Source organism: Chenopodium album, chromosome 18 (genome assembly GCF_948465745.1).
Source record: "Chenopodium album chromosome 18, dcCheAlbu1.1, whole genome shotgun sequence".
NCBI lineage: Eukaryota > Viridiplantae > Streptophyta > Magnoliopsida > Caryophyllales > Amaranthaceae > Chenopodium > Chenopodium album.
The window spans coordinates 34,742,996-34,754,487 of record NC_137851.1 but is presented as its reverse complement, the minus strand read 5'-3'; the positions used below and the strand labels follow the sequence as shown (position 1 = coordinate 34,754,487).

The window sequence follows — 11,492 nt, the reverse complement described above, 5'->3', positions numbered from 1 at the left end:
TATAGTTGTTTAGTCTACTTCATTTTTAATTGGAAAATAAAAAAAAAAAAAAAATTCTCTTTTTGGCTACATTTGTGGCCATGCTACTAATTGTTTCTTTTGAGATTGTATGCGCAGAGCACGTGGTCGTTCACTAGTGCCACTTGATCCGGAAATTGAGAGGACAATTGCAAGGATAAGAGTCGCTAGACGTTCTTTGAGTTATAGCCCTCCAAGTGAAGAGGAAGCACAATAAGAAGAACAAGCAAGGATGGGAGAAAATCCAAGGGTGGCGTTGAAGGAATTGGGGATTCCAAGTGCAAATAGGTTTGAAAGTGGGATTGCTCCACCTACAACACCGGCGAATGACTTCGAATTAAGGCCGGCAATGATCACTTTGATAAAGAGGCGACAATTTAGTGGGGCTAAACATGAAAGCCCGCTAAACCATCTCAAAGAGTTCGAAAAGTATTGCAACACTTTCAAAGTGAATGGAATTTCCCAAGAATTCATCCGCCTCAAGCTTTTTCCCTTTTCTCTCATAAGGCGTGCCTTGGAATGGTTAGACATGGAGGTCAAACCCAATTTTCTAAGGACATGGGACGAAGTGATCAAGGAATTTCTATCCCGTTTCTACCCACAAAAGAAAACGGCGGAGGCTAGAGCTTTGATTCAAGGTTTCAAGCAAAAGTCTAGTGAAAGCCTCTATGAAGCATGAGAGAGGTACAAGGAGTATCAAAGAGAATGTCCTCACCACGGAATTCCTACTTACCAAATTATTCAAATCTTCTATGGTGGCCTAAGTCCTCAAGGAAAGTCGTGTCTTGATAGAGGAGCCGGAGGTCCCATTATGAATAAAACGGAGGAGGAAGTGGTAGACATAATTGAAGACGTAGTGAGGTATTATAGAGATTGGCAAGATGGTGAAAGGGAGTCAACTAGCAAGAGTAGTTCTTTGATGTACTCGGTTGATCATCTTAATGCCATAAATAACTTGTCCTCACAAATGACAAACTCGGGGAAGGAAATGTTCGCTATCAAGGCAAAGTTGGAAAGTGCTACCTCCCTAGTTTCAAATCTTCCCTCCCAATCTAAGGGGAGAGGTATGTCTTCTAATTCTCAAGCTTTTCCCTCTTCTAGTAACATTCCTAGTGGTTGCTTGTTTTGTGATGTTTGTGGATCGTATGATCATGATGCTTCTAATTGCCCTCATGCATGTATGGATGTTTGTGATGATCAATATGGAAATGTGAATGAGCATGTGAACTATGTGTCAAATAATAATGATTCTAGGTTTGAGAATCAAAGAGGCCAATGGAATAGGAATTATAACAACCATGAAAATTTTGACAACTATAACTAAGGTGGTGGTAATAGGAACCAAGGGAACCAAGGTTTCCGAGGTAACTATAACAACTAAGGTTATAGTAGCCAAAATTAAAACCAAAATTATGGTAATAATAACCAAGGTTATGGTAACCATAATCAAGGTTATGGTCAAAATCAAAGTAGAGGTAATTAGAACAATCAAAATAGGGGAAGTTTTCAAAATAATGCTCAAAGGGGTCCCCCACCTTGACTTTCTCCAAAGACCCAAAGTGATAATTCCTATGTTCAACCTTCTTCTTCTTCTAGAACTAACTTGAAGGAAATCATTGAAAACCAAACCAAGTTGTTGAACACCTACATGGCGGTGAGTGATAAGAAGTTTAATGAAATGATGACCCACAATAAGATGCTTGAAAACCAAATTTCTCAACTTGTCAATGCTTTGAAAGACCATGAAAGCTCTTCTTCTTTACCTTCTCAAGGCCTAGACCCTAAGAGACCCATTAATGCCATAGTCACAAGAAGTGGTAGGGTGCTTGAGGAGAGTTTGTCTAGCAAGAGTAAGAGTGAGGAGGGTGCTAAGGAGGTTTTAGTTGAGGATGAGGGAGATGGTGCATCTTTGAGTGAAGTGATGGTAGAGCCACCTAAGGAAGTGAAGGAAGAGAGAGAAGTTGTGAAACCCAAACTTCCTTATCCACAAAGATTCATGAGACACAAGTTGGATGAACAATTTGGAAGATTTATTGACATGCTCAAACAACTTCATCTTTCTTTACCATTTACCGATGTTGTCACCCGAATGCCAAATTATGCAAAATTCCTTAAAGACATTTTGAGCGGTAGGAGGACTTGTGATGTTGTAAAGACGGTGAACTTGACCGAGAATTGTAGTAAAATCATAATGAAAAAGATGCCACCTAAGCTAAAAGATCTTGGAAACTTTTCCATCCCTTGTGCTATTTACAAAATGCAAATCGATAATGCCTTATGTGACCTAGGAGCTAGTGTTATCCTTACACCATGTTCGGTGTACCAAAGACTTGAACTAGCGGAACTCTTTCCTACCAACATTACTTTGTAATTGGCCGATTGATCAATCAAGTTTTCAAAGGGTAAGGTGGAGGATGTCCCTTTGAGGGTTGGAAAATTTGTTATTCTGGTGGATTTTGTGGTACTTGAGATGGACGAAGATGCTAGCATCTTCTTCTCGCTACTTCGGGTGCTATGATCTATGTCAAGAGTGCTAAAATTTCACTTAAGATAGTAGATGAGGTGATTGAATTTGACTTGAATGATAGTATGAAGTATCCAAGTTCTTCCTTAGAGAATTGTATGATGATTGACTCTCTTGATCATGTTGTGTCTTCTATGCACGAGCAATTTCTCACCTCTAATGATGCTCTTGAGAATGTTTTGTTGAACAAGGAAAAGATAGGTGTTCCTAGTAAAGAGATGGCTTTGTATAAAGATTTGCTAAATCGAAGCCTTGAAGACGTTGATGAGCAAATGTGCATGAACATCACTAACCAAGAAGCATTGCAAGCGGCTACAACAAAGGAAGGTAAAGGTGTCCCCATGGTTTAGCTCAAACCTCTTCCATCACACCTTAGGTATGAATTCTTAGGCCCTAACTCAACTTTTCCCGTGATTGTTAGTTCCTACTTGAGTGAGAGCCAAGCTCAAAAGTTGTGTGGTGTATTGAGAAAGCACCAAGATGCTTTGGGCTATACCATTGATGACCTCAAGGGTATTAGTCCCGCCTTATGCATGCACCACATCACTCTTGAGGATAATGCCTCACCAAGCAGTAAAAGACAACGAAAACTTCACCCTCAAATGGGGGAAGTGGTCAAGATGGAAATCACCAAGCTATTGGATGTGGGAATCATATTCCCCATCTCTAACTCAAGGTGGGTTTCCCCGGTCCACGTTGTCCCAAATAAAGGAGGCATGACTGTTGTGGAGAATGAGAAAGGTGAGCTCATTCCTACAAGGACAGTCACGGGATGGAGGATGTGTATAGATTATCGACGTCTAAACACATCCACCAAAAAGGATCATTTCCCCCTTCCCTTCATTGATCAAATGCTTGAAAGACTAACAAGGCATAAGTATTATTGTTTTCTTGATGGTTATTCCGATTTCTTTCAAATTCCTATTCACCCATATGACCAAGAGAAAACAAATTTTACTTGCCCATATGGAACCTTTGCTTATAGGAGAATGCCATTTGGACTTTTTAATGCCCCCTCCACCTTCTAACGATGTATGATGAGCATATTTGGAGATATGTTGGAGGAGGAAATGGAAGTGTTCATGGATGATTTTTCGGTGGGAGGTGTTTCATCTGAAGCTTGCCTTGAGAACCTTAAAAAGTGTTTGGCTCGATGTGAGAAAGTGAATCTAGTCTTGAATTGGGAGAAATGTCACTTTATGGTCGAGGAAGGCATTGTCCTTGGTCATAATATCTCCCACAAAGGAATAAAGGTAGATCAAGAGAAGATTGGAGTCATTGAAAAGCTACCACCTCCAGTCAATGTAAAAGGTGTGAGATCTTTCTTGGGGCATGCCGGGTTTTATAGGAGATTCATGAAGGATTTCTCTCTAATCGCTAAGCCCCCCAATGATCTTCTTCAAAAGGATGTTGAGTTCGTGTTTGATGATAGATGCTTGGAAGCATTCAACAAATTGAAGAAAGCCTTGACTTCCACCCCCATAGTCCAAGCCCCGAGATGGGATTTACCTTTTGAATTGATGTGTGATGCTAGTGATACGGCTATTGGAGGTGTTTTGGGTCAAAAGGTTGATAAAGCTCCATGTCATTTATTATATGTCAAAAACTCTCAATGGAGCTCAACGAAACTACATAACAACGGAAAAAAAGTTTTTGGCAATTGTGCATGCTTTTGAGAAATTCCGTTGTTATTTGTTGGATTCCAAGACCATTGTTTTCACGGATCATGCGGCTCACAAATATCTCTTTTCTAAGAAGGAATCAAAGCCTAGATTGCTTCGGTGGGTGCTTAAACTTCAAACCTTTGATATTGAGGTTAGAGATAAGAAAGGGGCGGAGAATGTTGTGGCGGATCACCTCTCCCGCCTTGAGGACTTCTAAGTCCAAGATGATGGTTCCCCTATTGAAGATAGAATGCTTGATGATTTTTTATATGCCATTGATGTGAAAAAACTCCCTTGGTTTTCCGATTTGGTTAATTTTCTAGCATGTGGGGAGTTTCCACCTTCATTTTCAATGAATCAAAGAAAAAAGCTCAAGAGAGAAGCCCGACACTATTTGTGGGATGATCCGATTTTGTATAAGCGAGGAGTTGATGGCTTGCTCCGTCGTTGCATTCCAAGTGAAGAAGTGCCGAATGTCTTGAAGATGTGCCACTCAGATCCTATTGGTGGTCACATGGGAGTTTCCAAAACAGCTTCAATAATTCTCCAAAGTGGTTTATGGTGGCCTCATCTTTTTAAGGATACTTGGGGTTTCATCAAGTCTTGTGATAGGTGCCAAAGGACCAGAATCATTTCAAAGAGGAATGAGATGCCTCAACAACCCATCCTTGAGTTAGAGGTTTTCGATATATGGGGCATTGACTTCACGGGGCCATTCCCTTCTTCTTTTGGAAACCAATACATCCTTGTTGCGGTCGATTATGTTTCTAAATGGGTTGAGGCCATTGCCTCCCCTACAAATGACCACAAGGTGGTGATGAAGCAAAACTTTGCACAAGGATCTACGAGCGAGCAAGAGGAGTCGTGCACGCCGCAACACCATAGCAAGGATGCACGCGCGCAGGCCCCTCTTTGCGTGCGCGCGCACGGGCCTGTGGTGCATGCGCACGGCCTTGCTCCGATCTTCTTCGCTCGTTTAACTATATATACCCCTTGACTTTTCCTTTTTTAGGGGATGGGGATTTCACTTGTACTTGAGATTTATTTCCAGATTTAGTAGAGAGAAAAAGTAGAGAGAGAAACTTTAAATTAGTTGTTTTGTACTTCAAATTACATCTTTGAGCTTGGATTTCATCTTCAATCAATGAAAATTAGTGAGACTTTCTTTCTTTGAATTTACTTTTGCTTGATCTTTCCTTTAATCCTTGAATGTTTGATTTAATTGTTGATCTTTGGTTTGAGAATTTGTTGCAATTTAATTTTCTTTTTGATTATGCTTGAAATGATGATGTTTGTGATTCAATTTGCTTTGTTTTATGTGAGTAGATTAGTAGCTAGAGAGAAGGGGAAGCATGCTTGATTGATGATTTTTGCTAGTTGATGATTCTTGGTTGATTGAATTGTTGCAATTAAATTGGTTGACATAGTTGTGCATGTGATTAATTTGATTAGGAGTGATCAACATAGATGATTAATCTAGATTGAATAGAAAATTTAAATGACATGAACCTTTGATTTGAGAATTTCTTTAATTGGTTGAATTTGATTGTGATTTTCCTTGTTAGTCATTCATAGTGAACCCTAGCTTGACTTATAGGAGATAGCTCTTGAATTCTACTAATTTCAACTATTGTTTGTCCTTTGCGACGTTTGAATCAATTAAGTTCTTTATAGGTTGGCATAGTCATTGAACTTGCATGTGGAACCTTAATCCCTATTGTTTAGCATATTGATTTTCTTTACTTGATTAGTTAATTGAGACCTTAGTTACAATTCAATTCCCTTCACTTTTCATTCTTTGAAGTAGCTTGACCATAGGCTATAGAATTCTCCCTCTCATTCCTCGTGGTTCGACTCAGACTTGTCCTATACTAGGAATAAGTTTGATTTTCTTAATTGTTTGATAGGTGGTGCTTTAGATTTCAACGACCTAGATTACTGCACGTCATGTTTTCATTTTATGTTCTAATATCGTTTTCATAAAATTTTAATTAAGATCTATTCATCTAATTTCTTGTTTGCTTTTGGTTTTCAATTTTGATAATTTTAAAATAATTATTTAGATCTATTTTTCATTTTCGTTTTTGGATTTTATAACCTCCGTTTTCGAATTTTATTCTTCAATTTTTATTTTTGCGTTTTTATTCTAATTTCGAAAAAATAGTTTTCATTTTCATTTTCTATTCTGATTTTTGTTTTAGATCTTACCGGTTTAAACTTGTTTCTTTTTTTTTTTGGTTTATTTTTTGCTATTTTATTTTGATTGTAAATTTTTGATATGTTTTTTATTATACAAAATGGGTAATTTCTGAATTTTTGTTTTAGTTAATTTTTTTTTTCTGTTTTTGCTTTTTAATTTCATTATTTATCTGTATTTTGTTAGTATTATGAATTCAATTTTATTTAACTTTGTATAGCTTCCATTTAGTGTAAATCTTTAATTTTTGGTTCTTGTGTTAAGTGGAAATCTAACCTTATTATTGTTTGCTCTTATTATAGGTTATCTATGAGTTAATGTTTAACGGAGATATAATATGAAGATGACGGGGATGGTAACGGATGATGATGAAGATAAACACTCCAATGAAACAAGTGGATGATAGTTAATTTTTAGTGTTAATTTTCTTTTTATATGATTACAGATTAATAGATTATAGTACCTAGATAAATTATCTAATATATACTATAAATTACGAAGTATCTAATATGTAAATACTTCGTATGTATTATGTACCACAGATTAATAGATTATAGTACCTTAGATTGTATTTTTTTTTTGAGCGAAATATGAAATTGTATATTTGTTCTCGTAATTTTTTTTTTTTTAAATAGAATGTAGAAAGAGACCGTCTATCTAACATAAATTGTCACTCTTGAACTCATAAAAGAGACTGCATTTGTAAGTTCACGGGTCTCAATTTTTAAAATGAGAGACCGCTTTTCTGATAAAAAGGGTCTTTTATGCTTCTACAATTTTAATATTTCAACCACCCAAAGAGACTGCTTTTCTAAGATAACAGGTCTCAAGTTTTGAAACTTTAGACCGCCTCTAAAGAAGTAGTCTCTTAGCCAAAGAGGCCGCATAGCTAAAGACCGCCTCTAAGGCAGTCTTTTTGGCTAATTTGGACATGTCTCTTTGGCCAATTTTGTAGTAGTGAAGGTGAAATGTGAAAAATCTTTTGATGCGGTCGTTTTAATAAAAATACTTCTCTCTGTTTTCAAAAATATTTCTTTTCTTACTCTATTTATGGAAAATGTCCAGTTCAGTTTAGTTTGGTCCATGATAAGGGTTCAATAATAGTGTAGTTGGATTGGGCTCGAAAAAAGCCTTCCAACAATATATTATAAGCCCAATTCCGATGAATAATGAGGAAGTTATGGCAAAAATACTAAATTGGGCCCGAAATGAGTTTTATATATGGCCCAATGATCAAGTGGAGGGCCCATTAATTATTATTCCTTAAATCATTAGGATTGATTTTAATCTTCTAGAATAATCTAGAAGGTTATTTTTAATTCTAGTAGGATTAGAATTAATAATTGAATCTTTTAAGGAAAATAAAGAGTTTTATTTGGAATAAAACAAGTGTTTTAAAAGATTAAATCTAATTTTAAAAGATAAGTACGGACGTTAATTAGTCTAATTTAATTAGATTAAGGACTCCTTACGGTTTTCGAGTTAATGCATTCACCATTGCGAAACGGCAGCTCCATCGCGCTGCGATCACTACTACAAAAAAGGCCTTAGAGAACTGTTAGAATAGGCTTTATAGATCGCCTTAGGGGCGTTCTTCTGCTAAGCGATGTATAAAGTATAGAGAACGGGTCGTACAGGCGTTTTATATAATAACAAATAGAGAACGGTTGTTAGTCATAACCGTTCTCTTTTCCCTTCTTAAATTCGTACACCAAGGAAGGAATACAGAACGGTTTAGGCCACTTAACCGTTCTATATTGCAATGCAATATAGAACGGTTAAGTTAGATAACAGTTCTGTAATGTTTTTTTTTTTAAAAAAAAAAAAAATCCGGCCATATGTATTAATGCCGTATGTATTTTATTCCGTATTATTCCTGTATTTTAATAATCTGAATTATTTTGGTATTTCATTTTAGACCTGTATTCCTGTTTAATATCTTGTAAATTTATATTATCCTGTAAGAAAATCTTCACATTTCCTATGTAAAAAAAATCCAAGATCCTGTACATGAAATATAACTTTCTGTATAATAAAATTAACAAAAATATTTCCAGATACGACAAAAGCCATCAAAATATACTTCATATATATAATTTAAAACATCCAACCACAATTAAATTGAATCATTCATACCAAATTTGTTCTATACAAACAAATACGCGACGTGAGTAAAATATCAAAAACCTTTCTAGTTAATGTTGATTTTAAAAAAAAAATTGATGCCCCAAAATATACCAATACCATATTGATCTACAATTCACATAAATCATCGTCGTCGTCATTTGGTTGATGGTATCCGGTAACATATGAAATCCACCTTTCCCTAAGCTCGTCAATCATTTGTTGAGAATATGTATGAGGAACTTGCTTAAAATACTACAAAACAATGTAAAATACATACATATTAGTTAATAATATATTGATTCAAAATTGATCATCATCAGGAACAAAATGAGGATACTAAGAGGGCAATATAAAGCACTCCAAATCATCCGAGATTTTCCCAGTACAACAGATGAGAACATAAACTAGAGCTGAAAATAAGATAAAGTTCAAAAGATAGCAGGGCTAAAGATGAGCAGCACATCATAACTATATAGCCTGCAATTCCGGAATTTCCATGGCATATGTCTGGAAAACTTCAGGACATCTACATAAAATCAATATCTTTATTGATTTAAAGTGCACATCTACTGCCACTAATACATTAAAGCTACGAAAATGAAGCCAAAAAATGGGTGTCCCACTCCCACTTATGAGAAAATCCCTTTGAAAAAACCAAAAAAAAAACAGAGGATTAGTGCATAATGATGCACCACAACCAGACCCTTTTAGAAATGTAATGCAACAGAGGTAGGCAAAAAGGGATTGAAAGTGAACGATGAAACAGAAATTAAATAGAACACAAAACCAGACCCTTTTAGAAAGTCTGAACCTGCTAAAGGGTCAGTACTTGGAGCAAACTGCAACCTGCTAAAGTCTGAACATTCTAACAGGCAGCAATGTAATACATCATACATCTACTGCCACTGATATATTAAACCTGCTGCCGCTCCTCAGCATTCGAATTCTCACCATTGCCTCTCGATACTGTCAACCTCCTTTTACTCCCCACCCTACCTTTCACCAATACACGCAATGGAAAAACCCGAACCCCTCTCATCTCCCCCAAGATCAAAAATCCAAACGAAAGGCAAATCGACGAAATTGTGCATAGTCAGATGTGTGCATCAGCTACTCAAAATACATTAAAACTAAATGTCGTACCTTGTCGGGGATGATCATTTGCCTAGATTCAATTGTCTCAATCATGTAGCGACAAACATAATATCCACTATCACTAGAGCCAGTAGCTTGACGAGGACACTAATACAAGCCAAAAAAAAGGGGGAGGGTTAAATCAAAGTCCTAGTTATACATAATGTATTAACATATATTAAGTACTAAGCATTGCAAAATTAAATTAAAGATACAAATACCTCTATGCTTATCCATTTAATGTAAGGTTTCTTCTTTATTTTTGTGATATCCTTTCGATGTTCCGCGCTAAAATTGATCATTGCCCTACGTAATTATCAAAATATTAGAGTAATAGTATTGAAATACTTTCATAAAAAGAAGTTAACATGTAACAAAATAAGTAATCAAGCACATACTTGTTGATTATTGTTTGAGCAAATTTGGGAGGTTCATCTTTTACTCCCGCGAGATCTAGCCAATGCACCAAACCAACCCATGGACAAATTACAGCCAACATCCAATGTCCACTATATTGATTAAAACAATAGAATTCAAATACAATAATGAATGTTTAAAAGGAATTAGAAATAAAACTGATAAAAAATAAAAAAAATATGTGATAGACTCATATGCACTTACTCCTCATAATACGGGGCAAAGAAGAGCTGATTTTTGTTTTTGGCATCATTACATGAAAATAGCCTAGCTAGATAGTCACATCGATCATCGTCTTTTTCCACAGTTGGAGCATACGGGGATAGATAGTTGCAATCACAAAATCCATACAACCCTGAGATACCTTCTGTATGAACAATCTCACTCATATACCTTGCATATCAAATATTTATTTAAATTTATTAGCTCATTAATCAAAAAGCGTTATAAATTTAACCTTGAAATGGCAAAGGATACAACACTTACATCATTAAAATTGACATGTGTGACGATTTTATCTCTCTTTGGAAGCACCAGTCAAGCATGTCTTCATAATCAAGGGTAACACATTGCTCATTTTGAAACACTCTAGCCAAAACTATAAAAGATTTGGTTTTACCACTCTTTTTCATTGCAATAGCCACATCCTTAAATCTCAGAAGACTTTCTACTAGTTGTAATCTTAGTAGTTGTAGTTCTATTTTACTGCTTTTATATGTTGGAAGTACCTGTAGTCGGCTTAGGAGAACTCATACAACTCCTTTTTTTGCTGGCTTAGTTAGCATCTTTTTTTGCTTTTATCTTACTAATGCTGCTATCTTTGTAATGTGGTCCCTTGGTTAAAAGGGCTTTAATATAATTTCTATTTTGTGTTAAAAAAAACAGTACCACAATTATGACTCCCATCTTCTCTCTTCACAATCAGAGACACAATTTCTACAAAACCACTGCACACCCTTTACCATTTTCTTACTAGTAGATTATTTAGCCCCCCTTCTTTGTTTTGCTTTCTACTTACCATTTTCTGTTCCATTGGGCATCAAACTCTATATCTAATTTTGTCTGACCTTAAAAACCAAAACATTTTACCAACAACATATATTACCTCACTAAACCAAAACTCTATATCTAATTTTGTCTGACCTCATTCACAAAATGAGCTCAGCCATATCCTCATCAATTTTACCAACAGCATATATTACCTCACTAAACCAAAACCAAAAATTGTATGTTTATCTCACTGTTTTAAGTCCTATCTTTTTGTTCCTTTTTTTAAAAAAAAAAAATCTGATTAGGGTTCTAAATTGAAATTAGGTAAGATTAATTTGGCTAAAATAATTTTGATTACAATTGAAATAACAGTAAATTCGACAAGTATAAGGGTAATTTGATTGAACTTGATGCAATAATT

The 11,492-nt window shown here is 35.7% G+C and overlaps 1 protein-coding gene and 1 non-coding gene across 2 annotated transcripts; both read right to left on the bottom strand.

Moving 5' to 3' along the window:
* Window positions 1–635: 635 nt before the first annotated feature.
* Window positions 636–741, bottom strand: LOC145593404 (small nucleolar RNA R71). Its single transcript, XR_014102734.1, has one exon. It is a non-coding gene; the product is annotated as a small nucleolar RNA R71 (small nucleolar RNA).
* A 7,740-nt stretch (window positions 742–8,481) lies between these two features.
* On the bottom strand, window positions 8,482–10,666 carry LOC145590801 (uncharacterized). Its single transcript, XM_081647197.1, has 6 exons — window positions 10,568–10,666; window positions 10,286–10,474; window positions 10,063–10,173; window positions 9,886–9,970; window positions 9,674–9,772; window positions 8,482–8,782 (listed from the first exon to the last, which is right to left on the bottom strand). Exons 1-6 carry the CDS (start codon window positions 10,624–10,626, stop codon window positions 8,657–8,659), a joined length of 669 nt encoding a protein of 222 aa, XP_081503323.1. The 5' UTR covers window positions 10,627–10,666; the 3' UTR covers window positions 8,482–8,656.
* Between the last annotated feature and the right edge of the window lie 826 nt (window positions 10,667–11,492).